Source organism: Tenrec ecaudatus, chromosome 5 (assembly GCF_050624435.1).
Source record: "Tenrec ecaudatus isolate mTenEca1 chromosome 5, mTenEca1.hap1, whole genome shotgun sequence".
Lineage (NCBI taxonomy): Eukaryota > Metazoa > Chordata > Mammalia > Afrosoricida > Tenrecidae > Tenrec > Tenrec ecaudatus.
The window spans coordinates 173,599,410-173,617,347 of NC_134534.1; the positions used below are offsets into that span (position 1 = coordinate 173,599,410).

The 17,938-nt window shown below is 47.4% G+C and overlaps 1 protein-coding gene across 1 annotated transcript in view; it reads right to left on the reverse strand.

Moving 5' to 3' along the window:
* Window positions 1-17,938, reverse strand: part of CCNY (cyclin Y) — a 206,122-nt gene that overhangs the window by 72,043 nt on the left and 116,141 nt on the right. Inside the window, exon 2 of the mRNA XM_075550275.1 lies at window positions 3,140-3,214. Within this exon, the coding sequence (XP_075406390.1) occupies window positions 3,140-3,214 (75 nt within the window). The remainder of the gene's footprint in view (window positions 1-3,139; window positions 3,215-17,938) is intronic.

Here is a 17,938-nt window from a genome sequence, read left to right on the forward strand (position 1 = left end):
AAACTCTCACCAAACACAATAAAATGGCACTTAAAATCAAATAAAATAGGTGTGGAGAAGGAACAGCCACTAGGGCAACTGTAGTGAAATTACAAAAAGCTAAAGGGAGGCCAAGTGGATTGATTCTTCTCTGACCCTCTGAGGAGCCCCTGGGTCTGTTCTTGTTAAGTGGCTCTTAGACCAAGAATTCCGCGAAGATGTCTTAGTCGTGTGAACAGACTTTAGTAAAGGAAGCGCTCTGGGGATCTGGGTAAGATACCCTAACTTCAGTCCACTGGAGGGGTCACTACACACTCACTCACTTTGCTGGGTGGGAGTTCTTACTTTAACGCTGAGAAGAGTCTTGTGTTCAGATGAAACCTCTTGGGTCTCCAAGAGGAAAGGGAGTTAAAAAACAGTCAAGAAACTTACTATGACTTACAACCAAAAGCATATGCCAAACTCAAGGCCATGAAGTCAATTTCAACTCAATGTGAATCTTTACAGGAAGAGCCTCTCTTTCTTGCCAGTAGCAGCTGGTGGGTTTTAACTGTTGACACTATAGTTAGAAGCCCCATGTCTATCCAGCAGTGTCACTGGGATGCCTTCTGGCTTAAAACAATACCATCTAAAGCACCGTCATTGTCATCAGCAGTTGACAGGTGCAGCACGTGGCATGGGGCGTGGGTGTCAGACTATGGAGAGAGTGCAGGAAGCGGGGAGGATGCGGAGTCTGCAGAGGAGGGAGACCAGAAGAGACGAAAGGGTTACCTGGTCATGGAACCAGGCAGTAGCTGCCCTGATGTAACCGTCATTCCTCCAACAATGGTCTCACAGCCTCACACCCCTTCTAAACGACTGAAGGAGACCATCACCCAAGAGAAGAGATTCTAAGATTCAAAAGAAATCCATCTAAAAGGCACCATGTGGTTTACAACCTCAGTTTATAACATTTCTCCCCAATTAAGGGGGGGGGGGGGGGGCTGGAACTCTCAGAAGCACATGGAACCAATGCAGTGAAGATATAGTTTTACCTGAGTGAAGGATGAGCACAATCCGTCAATAACATTTCCCCGAGGATATTGAGGTCCAGTATTTGAGGTTCCTGTCCCTCCAGGAATACCCCAGCCGTGCTCTCAAGCAAGCAATGAGCCACCAACTGGTGGTTCAAACAGACCAGTAGCTCTGCGGAACCAAGATGAGGCTGTCCACTGCAGGGAGGATTGACAGCCTCAGAAACCCTAGCGCAGGGGTCCTCAAACTTTTTAAACAGGGGCCAGTTCACTGTCCCTCAGACCCATTGAAGGGCCGGACTACAGTTTTAAAAAATACTATGAACAAATTCCTAGGCACACTGCACACATCTTATTTTGATGTAAAAAAAAATAATAAATGGGGCAAAAACATCCAGCAGGCCGGATAAATGTCCTCGGCGGGCCGCATGTGGCCCGTGGGCCAGTTTAAGGACCCCTGCCCTAGAAAGAGTGGCTTTGGGTAGGAATCGACCCAATGGAAGTGAGGCTGGTGTGGTTTGAGTTTCCCCTGTAGCTCTAGGAGGAGGCAGGGACGGTTTTAAATACCTCCATCTGGTTCTGACTGGAAAGCAGCAGACACAAGGAGCTCACAGAGACCCGCTTACTCAGCCAGAGGGGTCAAGGGGACTTTCAAGGAGGAAGTGACAGCAGACATGCACCTTGAAAATTGAGGGGGGATTGCATGGCTTCGTGGAAAATGGAAGAGAAAATTCCAATAAATGCAAAGGTGTGTGTGTTCGTGTGGCACCTGTGCGGGACTGCCATGGATTCAATACAGCTAGCACATAACATATGCGATGGGGTAGCCTTCGAGGTGACTCTGACCCCGGTGGCCCTGTTGTGCGCCTCAGGGGCACCGTGCTGCACAGTTCCCAGGGCTGATCTTTCTGACGCAGGTCTTCTTCTGAGGTGGCTGTCAAAACTCAAAACCCCCTGCCATCGAGTGACCCATAGTGGTGACCCTGCAGAACACAGGGTAGAAGTGCCCCCTTGTGAACGTGCAAGACCGTAACTCTGCACGGGAGTAGAAAACCTCATCTTTCTATGTGCGCCAGACCTTTCCATCTTTCAGTTGCTCCACCAGACACTCCCGGGCTAACACAAAGAGGTATGGTAAGAGGAGAGAGGGGAGCAGGCTGAGCAGAAAGGCAGAGGTCAGACCATGAAGGGTCCGCTAGGGTGTCTCAAATCTAACTGGATGGCTACTGGGACGTCACTGGAAAAGTTTACGCAGCAAAGCACCATCGGGTCTGGTTCACACAAAGCCTTTGCTGGTGCAGGGTCCCGGCAGGCTGGGAAAAACAGGGAGCTCATCAGAATCAATGAGTACAATTTGGGACCTACCGAGTCAGAGAACCACTGGCCTTCAACAGAAAGATGATCAGCAAGCAGCTAGAAATACAGATTTTTAACACTACAGAGAAAACCTAGCTAGATATACAGCTTTCATGAAAGCCACGAGGAATTGTGTGTAGGCCAAAGACATAAAAAAACAAAGTGCAGAAACTTGTAAAATATACACACACACACACGATGGAAAGGCTTAATAAATTCTGTGAGTAGGATCCCTGGGAGAAGTCCTACCATACCCCAAGCATTATGGGGCCTCTAAGAACTCTCTGGTCACCACAAGTTTGGCAGAAGAGAAAGCATCTCCCCTGTTGGGCTCCTTCATTTGGCTCTTAAACAATACCACAGAGGCAGTTAATCGTGCTTTTATTTAGGACTATGTTTTGCCTTCTTTCACATGCTGTCCACACTCAGAAACATATCTGATGTTTTAAGAATGTATGCAAACATCACATGTTTGTGTGTGTGTGTGTGTGTGTGTGTGTGTGTGTCCCAGAGGCAGAAACTTCTATTATAAAATGTACACAGAAATAATCCACTGACAGGCAAAATGCGGGTAGCTGCTTCAATAAGGGGTTCTAAAAACACATCGCCTTAGAAAATAAAACATAATCCCAAAGAGCTACCAACAATATGCTGGGAGGTAGGAGTGTGGGAAAGAGGGCATTACAGGAAATTTTATTTCTCCTTGAAAATGAAATCAAGACTTAACGATAATTACCAACATGAGTCTTTCAGACTTGTCTTTAGGAAACATAAATAAATATGTAACTTACCGTCCGTCTGAGATTTACTGAGGAATATTGTGCTGGCCCGAGGATGGTCTGAAGGATTGAATTCCATGTTCAAATCTTTACAGAAAGAAAAAGAAAATATGAAAATTACCACCTGGTCACCAAAGGGCATTCAGGATAAAGAAAGATTTTTTTAAACCTTCAACTACTAACACATGTATAGAATCTAAGCCCTACAGTTGCTATCTTTATAGGTTCTTCTAGGTTCAAGTTGAAAGCACTGCTATGTAGGAATTTGAAAGATGAATTCTTAAAAATTAAGACACTTGGCTGGAATTTGTTAGCCTAAAACTCCCCATTCTTCTGAGAAAGTCTGCCCTGTGCCCAGGAAAACGACAAAATAGCAGACCAGAGTTGTAACATGTAATTAAGCAGTGTTATGTGCTACAGATAAGTACAGGTATTTTCTTGTTAAAGGTGATTAAAATAGGATGCTTCAGCCATTAGGCCAAGTCAACATCTAAATAAATACCCTGCTTAATTAAGACTGTTATTTTCTAAAAAGACCAAGTTTATCCCTTAGGGCAATGACCGCAAATTAGTCAACTGCGGGTTGAATTGAGGCCATGGATGTGTTTGGCTAGATCTGCACATTTGCTTTCTTGTTTTTTTTTCCATTTTTGCCAATATATAAAAATCAAATATTTAACAGCTGCTAAAAATTTAATATATATATATTTCCCAGGCAAAACCGGCGTCTAGGTCATTCGGTAATGCTGGGCCCGGGCTCGGTGGTCAGTCGATGGAACCCAGGCAGTGCTGGCTCCCTGGGATGGGCCATGCTCTCTCCAGCCTTTCTATTCACTCATCATCCCGCCTCACGTTTGCACGTGGCCCCACAGGCACTCACAGTGGCGTGGATCCTGACTCAGTAACATCTCAAAGGTAACGGGGGCGGGGGTGGGGGTGGACAGGCCACAGAGCGGCTGTTGCTCACACAAAGGATGCTCTGCTTCTGGAGACAGGCTGTGCTGCTGGGGAAGTCTGAGGTCATCGGCCAGTTCTCATTGGAAACATAAGCAGAAGTTCACGCACTTTAGGAAACTCGGAGTTTCATGTGTCGTCCTAACCAGTACTTCACGGAAGATCGTCTCACAAACGGGCTGGCTTGCATAGTCCTACAACCCAAACCCAGACTGACATTTTGTCATGCGGAAAAGCCAAGTACTAACATGCTACACCAAGCAGGTATCAAAGAACCTCTATGTGAAGGCTAGCCAGAGGGTATCGCCCAGAATCATCTAGCAATGACTGACAGACGCAAAAGGGCAGGAGACAGAGGTCCGCGTCACGCGGGTGCTGACGCTTCAACAAAGCCTAGAACAGTCAGGTGACGTTTCCTTTGATTCAGGTTTAAGAGACCAATCCCAGACCTTGAAAAGAAATGTGTGCAATGGCCAGGATGGGTTTTGGCAAGGGGACACCAACTTTGGGGAGAACAGAAAATAGGGAAAGACACCATTTTCATAAGCCAACCAAAATACACCTACAGCATCTCTTGCAGAGAACACGCCAAGGTCAAGCGCGACCCCACAGCTGCTGCCGCCATGACAAAGCGAATCCCCACGCTGCAGAGTCGAGGACAATGACACCCGCGTGTGTACCAAGAGTGTGTGGTAGTGGTGGCGGGTCGGCTCAGGGATGCTTCTGACGACAAGAATTAAGAGAAATTAACGGAAAACACCCTTCAAGTGTAACTACAGATGAAACAAACTTTACTGCTAAGGAACCCTGGTCGTTCTGCTAACGTCAGTGTTCGCAGCGTGGCCCAGGAGGCTCCTTGGCTGTCCTCTGGAGGGATGCAGATTCCCAGGTGCCCTATGGTGGAGTCAGTTGGAACAGAACTACCAATTTTTGGATTCGTGCTTAACTCCTGCGCCACCAGAGTGCCTAACAGTATGCATATCCTTTCCCCCACCCCTGGGTCCCTGGTGAGTATTCTTTATTCTAATTTTTATTTTATTGGGAGGTCTTACAGCTCTTATCACAATATCCTATTTTAAAAACAAAACAGCATTCTAAAGATAACTCTCCCTGAATCCACACCCGTCACTCCTCCCCAAAGCCCGTCTTAGACATCCTGCTGTCCTCCTTGTCCCATCTTAAAACCTGCCTTCTGGAAAAACACCGAGCTTTGCACTTCCCTACTTGTTCCCATCAGGTTCTTGACGTCCTGGATCTGCTAGAAGAAGTACAAATTTATGAAATGTAAGGAGTCGCTTTGCTGGACTCGGTAAGCGTTAGACAGAGAACTCTGCCCTTAATTAACAGCAGTCCCACCATTCGGAAAGCCCCCAGAGTCCACTCAGTGAGTGACGACACCATGCAGAAGCCATCCACCCTGCTGCGAGGAGCCAGCCTCTGAAAGGGACCCCGCGGGCGGGAGCCGTGGTCTTAACCTCCACAAACGTACAATTTGGTTCAACAAGGCTAACGACACAAGCCATGAGAGGACAGCAGCACCTGACATATCATTACGAACTAAAGTATGGCAAACCTGACCACCTCCTCTGAAACAGACAACAGTGTTGCTTACGATCGGGCAGCTTCTACAGAGCAATGGAATCCCCGGCCCAGCCCCACTCCCCAGCAAGCCACTCAGCTTAACTGTCAAGATGGGCTTCGAGTCCGAGTCCGTGCCACGTATCGCAGTACTCAGGCCCCAGGATATCAAAGCACTACTTTACGTAATGACCACTTCTGTGTCATTAGTGTGCCCATCACCTCCATGAGCTGATTTCACTGTCATAAATAGAAAATCTTGGTTTCAAGGAGCTACGGTCAATTAACGGTGAGATAAAAACATGCATTTAGCTAGCTTCAAATTGCATCACATGCTATGTCTATCGCATATTGACCTTCACAATGACATTGTGATTGGACAATTACCAATCTATTAGCTATCACAAGCATAAATAAGGAGGAGGGTGTCGTTGCCAGTGCAATGTACCATGATTTTCATTCATTCAATCAACAATTAACGATTGAGCATTCCTTGTGTACCGGTCATGCTGTGTTGCAGATACTGAAGATTCCGAAGGGATCACAGATAAGTCTCTGGCCTAATAAAGCATCCTTCTAAGCTGAAGGTGTGAGGCAGCAGCAGTAGAGAAAGCTAGAAGAATTTAAAAACCTATCAAAGGTGCTCTATGACCCCATTCGGCTGATTGCCCTTGAGTCCCGGGGTTGATCACTCTTTCTCCAGAGATGCACCCATGGTAAGAGTGGAAACGGCCCATTTGACTTCACCTCTGCCAGCTCTGTGACCAAGTGCCACGGCTGTTCGTGAGGTTTTTGGTGGCTAAGCCCCACAAAGTGAGCAGTCCTCAGGCTTAGTTGAGTCGAGGGGCAGCAAAAAAGCGGGGAGACCCTGGGTAGAGATGGACCGCAAAAATGGGCTCAAACCTAACAAACCGTGAGGAGGACACAGGATGAGCGGTGTCCGGTTCTGCTGCACAGAAGGTTGTACCAGGTCTCTGTGAGTCGGAACCAACTCTATAGCACCTACCGACCACAAGCGACGGCAACTCTGTGACGGTGGGAACAGTGGGATGCCATTCTGGGTCTGAGTTTTTCCCTGTAAAGTGGGCTAACAAAACCTCACTCCGAACAGTGCTGTGAAGATTCAAGATTATACGCACAAAGCAATTAAGCAAGAGGTCTGCCCGACAAGAGACCCCCCATAAACGATGACTTATTAATATGGATATTTTAAAACATAATACCTCAGCATCTTGCTCAATGGTAAAGGCATAAACTCGCAATACATTTATCTTAAATTAAACATAGGGACATTGAGGACTGTTAAACCTTCCTTACACAATTTCTTGTCTTTTAGGAGCGCTGACTTGAAACTGCTGTGCAAAACTTCAATGTTCCATATTCCTATTACAGTCTAACTGCTTAAGAATATGATATGAGATAAGATCTAGCCTCTGAGATCTAACACGTTATGGAGAAGACGTAGTTGAAGAATGTCATGGGATCCTTAGAGCTGCCCTCAATCTTTAATCCTGTTGAACCAGAGCTTTGAGCCCCTGCTTCTTTATTAGGTGGTGCTGAAATAAATATTAATATAAAAGTAGTTCTATGATTCTACTGCCAGACTTGCAGGTGATAAAAAAATTTGGTCATATAACTTACTGACTACGTTTCAGCTTTAACACACGGTATGCCAGGATCCCTTGATTTAACACAGGAAGCAGATCACAGTCCGCTTAGTAACCAGCTTCGTTTAGGAGCTTGTTTCAGTGCTAAGCAGGGCCGTTTCCTTTCATCCGCTCCACAGAAGCCCGAGCCTAAGAGATCCTCAATTGCTCTTCTCGGCTTTTCCTTCTAGTGTTACACAGGTCCCGGTAGCACAATACGCTTAAGAGAAGCAGTACTCCTTATCTGTCCTAGGTGGTCTAGAAACCTGGATCGGAGTAGCTGGGGAAAGGACTGGCACAGAGTAAAATAGAAACGTGCAGCAAGGTCTAAACCAGGCGGACTTTATTATAAATCCTCACCCAATACCGACTCATAGTGGCCTTGTACAGGGTTTCCAAGGCTGTAAATCTCTAAGCAGCAGACAGTCTGATCTTTCTCCCAGGGAGCGGCTGATGGGTTTGAACCACTGACCTTGCAGCGAGCAGCAAAATGCCTACTCCCACATCGCCCCCAGGACGCCTGAGTTTAGTGCAGTGGAGACACAGTGTGCACAGTCCACACAATGCCTAAACTTCCCACTTGCCGCTTTCTCTCCCTGCGGTGTCGGGCCCTGCATTGATCACCGCCCAATAAACCATCCTGAAAGGTCGGGTGGTGATTTGGGTCAACAAGGACTGAGAGCAGCAGAGACCAAAGGAGTCTTGAGATTCCTAAAATGTTTCTAGGGTTTATCGGTAGAAAAGCAACTTCATTTTAGAGGCCCAGTTGTGGTTAGCTGAGAATGCCAAGTTTAGCCTCAGGATCTATCGCCTGTCTTTGAATGAATAATTGATGTGGTCAAACCTGCAGACTTCCCGTTTCCATTTGAGGTAGTCACAATCCCAAGTGTGACAGGGATCGGGGCAAGGCAAGGGAGAATTTAACAACATAAAGCCTATTTGTTTTAATCAGATTGGCCGACTTTTACTTTTTTTTAGTTACTATTGTCCGACTGATTGAACATCAGTGATTAGCTCCATTCACTAGTGCCAATGAGATCAAAATCAAGAGCCTGACCTAGTTAGTGTACTCCCATTCGCTGCTCTAGGGCAAGTCCTAACCCGGCAGCCTATAGCAGGCTCCTGCACAGAGCAATCCCTGCTGCTGTTGCCGGGCAGCAAACTGCCGCTCTCGCAGGTCCAGTTGGTTCTGAAGCCATCTTTTGTGCTCTCGTGGGTTTGAGATGTGTTTCTTACGATCCTTTTGATACATTCAGATTTAGTTCTGATTTTTTACTTCACTCTCTGAGTGGGAGGGTGGTCCTACTGAGTGTATGTGTCTATGTGTGATGGTCTCCTGTGTCTGCATGTGAGGAAGGGTCCCCTTGTCATGTTGGCTCTGTCTATCTGTGTTGTATTGCATGTATGTGTCTGCGTATGCAAGGGCGTCCTTGGGATAATGTATGCGTGTTTCTGCATGTGAGGATTTCCTTATCATGATGTATCTATGTGTCTGAGTGTGGGCGTGCCCTTGTTGTGTTGATGTATGTGTCTGCACGTGACCATCCTTGTGTCGTGCTGTTTAAGGATGTGCATGTCTGTGCAGACACAACTGACCCTCTCATTCATCTGCTCTATGTGCTTCTCCATTGCCTTGTTTCCTACCCCGCTTTCAGTCTCAATTCCGTTTTCTCTGTCCATCTCTTCTGTCTCCTCCTTCCCTCCCTTCCCCTGCCCTGCCTCTCTCCCTCCCCTCACCCTGTATCCTTCTAATACTCTACTTTAGGAAAAACCCAAGGAGACAGAGAAGGATCCTAGTCACAACGACAGACAACAGGAACGTGAAAGCGCAGGTTGTGGCTTTCCCAGGACCCTGTTGCTTCATCCTCGCATCACTCCCCCTTTGAGTAGTTCACTGGTTAGGCCCACAGCCACGACACGTGGCAGGGAGAGGAAATGTCAAAGTGGTGAGACCGTGCCGAAAAGCAGCAGTCTACAAATTCAAGGTTAGTACTACCCGCGCACACCCACATTCAATTTCATGCCAGCATGGACACAAGCGGAGTCATTTGGGAACACTTGCTATCTGTGAGTCCTGCGGTCCTAGTCCTCTCTCTGCTGCCCACTGAACTCAGGCACCGGGGTTCACGCTGACTTAGCCGCTTACTCACTTCTCCTGGGAATACGGGGCCAGCTCTTCTGGTCTGACCTTGCTTCAGCATCACTGAAGCCACTGTGCCCGCTTGCTGTGTTCACAGGTTTGCGCTAGCTCACCCATGCCCTTCTCCAGGAGCAGCCTCGTGTGGGCCAGGCTCTCTGGTCGGCGCCCACTCCCGCATCAAGTCTCAGGCTGAGGGCTATGGTCTTGGAAGCCTCTCTGGCTCACTGAGGCAGCCCCAAGTGCACAGCTGCCCCTCCCTCCTGCCAAACTCAGGCCTGTGTTAAGCACAGGTGTTTATGCCAGTGCTTATCAACGTCCTTATAGCCCCCCCCAAATGTGTGCTGACTGCGTACAAGAGCCAGCGAACGAACCACAAGGGTGCATGTCTCCCCTGCGCCAGCAAGGCTTCGAGTGGGTCCGTGCTGAGAAAAGACTTTTGTTTCCTAGCTAAAGAACACAAACTCACAGCCACTGGGTCCATGCTGACCCACAGCTCCCCTTCAGAGTTTCCGAGGCTGGACCTCTTCAGCCTCTTTCTCCTGCGGAGCGGGTGGTGGTTTCAAACATGGTGCCTTGCAGTTAGCAGCTGAATGCACAACCCTTATGCCAGCAGGGCTCCAGCAGGGACACATTGCTACAATGGGTGTCACAGCCGAAGACAGCCGGGTCACGTAGGCAGCCCGGAAAGGACTGCTCCGGGCTTCCTGGGACAGTGAACAGACGTGTCTGCAGAGCACGGGAGCACTCAGGCGGCGTGCAGGGAGCTGGGGTTTCCTTTGGAGAAACGTGCAGGAAGCGGGTGGAGGGCCAGGCCCGGGAAGCGAAGGCCTGCCAGCGTGCGTGCGTGCGCGACCAGTTCCGGAGGAGCGGCACAAGCAAGGGGCAGCCTGGGCAGGCGGTTCCAGGCACTGGAGAGCCCTGGGCAGCGGGCAGCGCAGCTGGCATTTTCCTGGGAACACGGGCACACACCACGACGGCTTTGTCCTGTACTTCACACACGGCTGCTGGTTTTACAACTACAAAGGCTTCCATTTAAAACGGAAAAAAAAATCCGTGAAGTGAGACCTTTCAGTGCAGAAAAAAAGAACACAGAAGAGGTGTCCATCAGATGGAGGACGCTGGCAATGTGTGGTGCGCAGTGGTGGCAGATTATGAGGCGTGCATTTCAGGATTTAAAACATGCCGACGCTCAGAAGAATAAATAAATACATAAAACTGGTACAACTAGATTCTGGCCTCTGCTCTGCTTGGCCACTTGGGCAAATCATGCAATTTTGCCAAGTCTCCATTCCCTCCGACTAGAAGATAAGGGTGGAGATAGTGCTGGAACAATGAGATGGCGCAGGTGACCGCCAGCAGGACTCGGGCCACCGAAGGACACGCTGCAGTTATTTTCCACAGAAATGAGTGCCACCTGAGTGCTCCCGTGCTCTGCAGACACGTCTGTTCTCTGCTTCTGAAAAGATTTACAGCCTGGAAGCCCCAAGAGGGACGCCCCCACTCTCCCTTCCAGGATTGCTCTGAGCCGCAGAATGTACTCGATGGCCTGAAGTAAAGGCCGTGACGACACTTACTGTCGTATGCATAAAGCCTAGTGTTCTACAATAAACAAATGGGGCAAGCAACAGAAATCTATATCTAGTTTTTAAATAAAAAAGAATGGTCAAGAGACATAGTTCTTCTAAAAAGGGAAGGAGGGAAGAGGGAAGGAAGGGGAAAAAATGCAGAAAAAACGGGCAAGGCCCAGCCATTAGCTCAAAATGTAAATTAACTCAAAGAAGAAGAATCTCCTAGCAACCGGCCTCTCCTGAGATGCATGAATTAGTGCTGTCACGGAAACAGGGAATCACCATTCAGGTTGTTGATATCTTAATATCAGGCAAATAACCTTCTCTCTTCCATAAGGGGCAATGATGATGACATCTACTGGGGGAGCCCCCGGAAGTGCGCAGAGAAACACTCTAATTCCCTGTCTTTACTTACCCTGGCCACAGCAGCCGGGGAGCCATGAGGTCAAGGTGGGTAAATGCTTGCCTGCTAACTAGACCCTTCCACGGTTCGAACCTGCCAGGTGTTCCTAAGGAGGAGGAGGTGCCCGGCCACCTGCTTAGCAAAGATCCCAGCCTTGGATGCCTTCATGTGACAGAAGTGACTGGAAGTTCCCAGCATCTTGTGCAAAAAATACAACAGGAAGACCTTCTGGCTCCCCCCGCCCCCAAGGTTTAAAGTGGGGGAAGGGTCCAAGGCAACCAGTTAATCACTAGCAAAGGCAAGAGTTTCTCTGAGGGTAAGTGCTAAGGGAGCGTCCAGGATGCCTCGGAGGCTTCCTGGAAGAACAGGTTGGCCAGTCAGGGTAAAGGACAGAAAAGGAAAGGTAATCGAGGCAGAGGAAGCAGGACATGAACTACAAAATTTAACAACAAAAAAATACACTAGGGCTTAAAGACATATTTGCAAAATGAGCACTCATGCTGGAGGGAGGGAGGGAGGGTGGTGAAGAGAGTTCTGGAATTTATCCCAAGGCACCAGTTACTTGAAGAGCAGCACCGTCTCCATGGCTGCAGAGGAGGCAGAATGGAGCAAAAGCCGCCAGGCTGGAGAGAGGAGTGCCATGAAGCCCGCGTGACAACAAACGCAAAGGGGACTGAAGGTACTGTCAGAGCGGCGGGTGCTTGGTACTGATCCCAAGTGGGGAGGGAGAAAAAGAGGTGATAACCAGAAGCTACAGACCCTGCATAAGGAGAAAGCAGGGAAGACCCAGTTCAGCTCCCCATACCCCACTGGGTTCACATGCTCTGTGGGGACCACTACCCGCTGCCAGAGAGTCAGTTCCTACTGCTCGTGACCCCACGGAACAGGACGGGGCTTCTGAGACTGCAACTATCAGAAGCAGGCCGCTTCGTCCTTCTCCTGTAGATGGGTGGTGTGTACGAACTGCAAACCTTGCGGTTAGCAGCCGCCTGTTTAGCCCCCGTTGAGCCACCAGGATTTCTTACCTGTGGCACAACAGTCGTCTTTTTATCCAATTGAATCTGTAAACTGAACACTCGTGTCAAAAGCGCCCCGACACCCGTCCTTCTCATTTCCTAATCGCTACCCCTAAGCCTCTGGCAGCACAGTCAGTCAGTGCACCTGGCTGAGAAACACATTAACTGGGGGTTCGAGCCCACTCAGAGGCACCAGGGAGAAACGTCTGGGATCTACTTCTGAAAAGTTGGCTGCGGAATCCTCTCCCTCCGCAGTGCAGTTAGACTCTGAACACGCCCGGCGTCACCGTGAGCCCATTCCATGGCAACTGGTTCTTCCAAAGGAGACAACATGCCATCCATCAGAGGCACACACAGCCTGGCAGCGCTTTCTGCACCTCTGTGCACAATCTGCTCAGAGACCTGTCGCCGCCGGCCAGTCACCCGAGAGCACCAACATCTACCGTCTGTGTCTGCTTACCTGGGAGAAGCAGCAATGCCACCCAGTTACTCCCCGAATCAGGTTTCTAATGGCTTCATTTGTGGAAAATAATATTTTCTTTTGGCTGAAAGTTGACCCAACCAATCGGCTCCATTTCCTGACTCGGCCTACATCCTCCTAATAGCACCTGGTTATCCGCTTCTAGTACTCCAGCTTCGCCGGCCCCTCCTTTGTGTCTCAAACGTTGGTTCAGAGTACATGTGGATGTTTTAGCCTCAAAGAGATGGTTTGTTTGTTTGTGCGCATTTGTTTTTAACAAGCACATAATTTTTAAGCTCTGAAAGTATTTACCATGACACTGAAGGAGGCCCCCCAACCTTGTCCCTCTTCTATCTAAATTCAAGGTGAGTTGTTAAATTGTAGAATCCATTTTAAAACCATTTTAATAAATGTAATGGAAATTCTGCCTCACATATGCTCTCGGAGGCATGTGGACATAGTGTGCCTTCCTACTGAGTGATAACCCCTGAGCATCCGTGACGGGTCTTCCTCTCTGACCTCAGGGTTGCCTGGGTCACACAGTTAGACCTTGAACTAGAGCTTCCATACTCGTCACCCTTCACAGGTCTATGTCTCCCTGGCCACAGGGACACTGGCTCCTCCTCCTATGAGATGCACTCCTTCATACACATATACATAGACATACACATATACATATACACACCACCTATTTGAAGGGCTTCAAGAAGCTTATGAAAGGGGGAATTTAAAGACCATGGAATTTCCCCCGACCTTTCTGAAGCCCCCTTGTACAGACATGGTAACATACAAGTCAAAAAAGTACTGCTATCAGGGTTCCAGTTCATACTTTCCAAACAAACTAAAGCTCGTCTCTGTGATCAGTGGAAAAGTTGCAGACAAGTTAGTTCGATAATGCATTCACTCGTCTCCATGTCATTAGGGTGCCTTCAAATACAACAGATCCTTTCAGTGACGTGGAAAGAAACTATTTTCTAGAGCTAAATCCAAATTTTTAATAAAACTCAAATGGACATCTTCCCAAATCACTGAAACTTTGCAACAAGTATATAGGAATGTTGACTTGCAAACAACACCAGTTTGTCAACGGGTCAAACATTCTTAAAGTCCCCAAAGAGGTGCCCAGAGAGAAAAGATCATCAGCTTGCATTCACAAAGTGTGGCTGAAGTCCAGAAAGTGGTAGAAGACCAGAGACTTAGCATTAACGTGAAAACAAGTATGATGGTTAGGGATTGTGTCAACCAGACACTTCTGGGTACACGTATAGAGGGGAGCACAACCTATCAATCAGGTCGCAGCCTGATGCCACCTCCCTGGGACGTGGTCTTTTGTACAGGAAGGAGACTAAGCAGAGTCCAATTCTCTTTGGCCTTCGGCTAGAGTTGATCTTGCATCTAGTTCCTCGATCTCCTGTTGTATTGCCTGCCAACCCCACAAGATGTTCGACTTCGGATTCATTTACTCTGCATCCACCAGCCTGGGCCCCTCACTGTCTTGACTTTGTCCTCCTGCTTCCTGCTCCTCAGCTTTCAGGGGCCAGAAGGAGCCAGACTTGAACCAGACTAGACTTGCCTACTTCTAGAACTCTGTAAGCCCCCTACCCACAACCCCCCACCTTTTTTTTGAAGATAAACTTGCTTGTCACTAAAGATCCCCAAGATGGTTGCAATTTTACTTTTCTTCCTCACTTACTTTCGTTCTTTTGGGCTTCCGAGCCACTCGGACCACTATTAAGGTTTGAGGGATAAGAAACTTTTTCTTTAAAAGAAATGTCCTATCTATATTGACACAGCCCACCTCAAAAAATAATGAAATCAGCAATATTCTGTTACACCTGGTTCTTTTTCTCCACCATCACCTCCCACCCACTTCATAACCTATCCCTCCTCCCCTCTTCCTGGTTCTGCCCCTGTCCTGGCCTCCTCGTAGTCACCGCAGTCTCCGTTTTGGTGTACAGACCACCGGTCTTTTTCTTTGGTTTTCCTTATAGCAGTGGGGTTATTAAATATTTATCGTAAGACTGGCTGTGCTTGCTAAACAGAATGGGTAAGCCATTTCCTGATGCAAATCTCTATGAACAAACACATACAGGCATCACTGGTTTTCCGCCTTGAGAACCCCACCTAACAAAGCTAGTGAAGCTGGGATCTCACGGCGTTCAGCATTCCAATGTCCTGGGAACTCTTTGGCATCACCGTAAGCTTTTTTAGCTTCATAGGTGCCCGAAAAGTTGGGTGAAGATCGGCTAACTCAAAGAGTTTATCTTTTTATCAGTCTTAATTTTAAGAAAAATTGAGGCCAAGGAAAATGATTTTATGGAATAAATAGTAACCGGGGAAAAGTCTTGGATTTTCCCACATGATCCAGGGACCAAGGTTCTTACAAAATTATGGCTTCCAAACGAATGTACAAATGTACTTTACACAATGGGTGGATTGTTAGGAGTTGTGTGAGCCCCAATAAAATGATTTAAAACAAAACAACTATGGCTTCCAAAGAGATCTGCTAGGCTAGTTAACTTTGAGTCAGAGGTCAGCATAGAAGTTGTGGGAGGACCCAAAGGTGGAATCCTGATGAATTTTCCTGATGGTTATAGGATGATCATGGGGTTTATTATAAAGAGGTTTTAAGAAAATGGAAAAACTGCTGTGGTTTAAAAAAAGGCCAGGAATTCTCTGGTGCTCAACTTCCCAACACAACTGCTGAAGACAGAGCAGGTGAATAAGCAAATGTGGTGAAGAAAGCTGATGGTGCCGGCTATCAAAAGATACAGCGTTTGGGGTCTTAAAAGTTTGAGGGTAAACAAGTGGCCATCTAGCTCAGAAGCAACAAAGCCCACATGGAAGAAGCACAACAGCCTGTGTGATCACGAGGTGCCGAAGGGAAAAGTTATCGGGCATCAAAGAACAAAAAATCATAACATGTGACTCACCTCCATGATAGGATTGCTGAAGACAAATGGGTGCATAAGCAGATGTGGTGAAAAAGCTGATGCTGCCCGGCTATCAAAAGATACAGCATCTGGGGTCTTAAAGGCTTGAAGGTAAACAAGCGGCCATCTACCTCAGAAGCAGCAACACCCACATGGCCACATGGAAGAAGCACACCAGCCTGTGTGATCACGAGGTGTCCAAGGGATCAGGGATCAGGCATCAAAACAAAAAAATCTTACCATAGTGAATGGGGTGGGGGGAGTGCAGAGTGGAGACCCAAAGTCTATTTGTAGGCCACTGGACATCCCCTTACAGAAGGGTCTCGGGGAGGAGACGAGCCAGACAGGGTGCAATGTAACGATTAAAAAATACAACTTTCCTCTAGTTCCTAAATGCTTCCTCCCCCCCCCCCCACTATCATGATCCCAATTCTACCTTGCAAGTCTGGCTAGATCAGAGGATGTACACTGGTACAGATAGAACTGGAAACACAGGGAATCCAGGGCAGATGATCCCTTCAAGACCAGTGGTATGAGTGGCGATACTGGGAGGGTAGACGGAGGATGGGTTGGAAAGAGGGAACCGATTACAAGGAACTACATGTGATCTCCTCCCTGGGGGACGGACAACAGAAAAGTGGGTGAAGGGAGACGTCGGACAGGGCAGATATGACAAAATAATTTATAAATTATCAAGGGTTCATGAAGAAAGGGGGAGCGGGCAGGGAGGGGGAATGAGGACCTGATGCCAGGGGCTTGAGTGGAGAGCAAATGTTTTGAGAATGATGAGGGCAATGAATGTACAGATATGCTTGATGCAACTGATGTGTGTATGGATTGTGATGAGTTGTATGAGCCCCTAATAAAACGATTTAAATAAATGAATGAATGAATGAAATTTTAAAAGGCCAGGAAAGTTACAGGGAGAAATGTTTTACCTTCACCACAATGCACCTTCAAGGTAGCAGGCGCTATCCTTTGAGTTCCATTGAGCAACCTTTTACCGTGATCTTGCCCCTCAAACTTTTTTGTTCCCCAAACTCAAAGAAAACAGAAAAGGATCACAATGAGTCCCCTAAAGATGCAATAGACTGACTTACCCTGGTACATGCATCACCTTTTGCAGTCCTACTTTGGAGCACCCAAGGTACCATACTCTTTTTCAATTTTCACTCCGGTGAATGTTTTGTTTTTTAAGTTAACCAGGTAACCAAGAGCAATGAACTCGCATTGTTGGCCCAATTTTTGAATCCAAAACCAGAGGATCAGATCAAATTAAATCAGCAAGTTCAGAATCCTTCACAGATTCTATCATGAACCAGAACAAAAAAATTCAGGAAAGGAAATTCTAAAAAACACTGTGACAGTAGAAGAAAGTTGGAGTTCTTTCCACCCTGAAACAGTAAGTGTCATTTCACCAAAGTAACCGGTTACAAATAGGTACGCAGCCACGGGGACCAGCAAACTCTGCAGCACACAGCCATCGCCCCAAGACCACTTCCTGCGCAGCCGTCAAGTTCAAGTACACAGAAATTACGCATGGGAAAACACAAAACAAAGACTTTTCCCTTATGGAATGGAAGGTGCTTTTTTTTTTTAAATAATTTTTCCCACTTAAATTCATTTTAATGAAATGTGTAAATCATACCTCCTTCTACGTCTTTGTATACAGAAGAAAGGGAGTCAGATGATTTTTTAAAAGGATACACTAATCCTTTCAGTGTCTTCTGATCAACAATATGCAACTCCTATTTCTACTTTTATGATGTCCATAGAGTCACATCTGAACTTGAATTGCAGTCAAAATAAATGTGTAGAATCGAATATGAAGATGAAATGTGGATTTTTAAAAGTAATCTGATTACCATCTTCTAGCAAGGCACAAGTGGATTCCATCACTGATCAGAAGACCCCGAAGCACCGAGAGGCTGCCACCCACGGCCTCCTTCCGTCTGACCAGCGATCTGCCTGGGCACGCGTATGCACAGAGACCTGAGGGAAACGTGGCAAGCCACACAGATGCACACTGAACTGCAGCACAGGGTCAGAAAACAGAGAAACCCGTCAACAGGTTCCAATGAAGAACAGGAATAGAGGCAGATAGGAGTGTAGC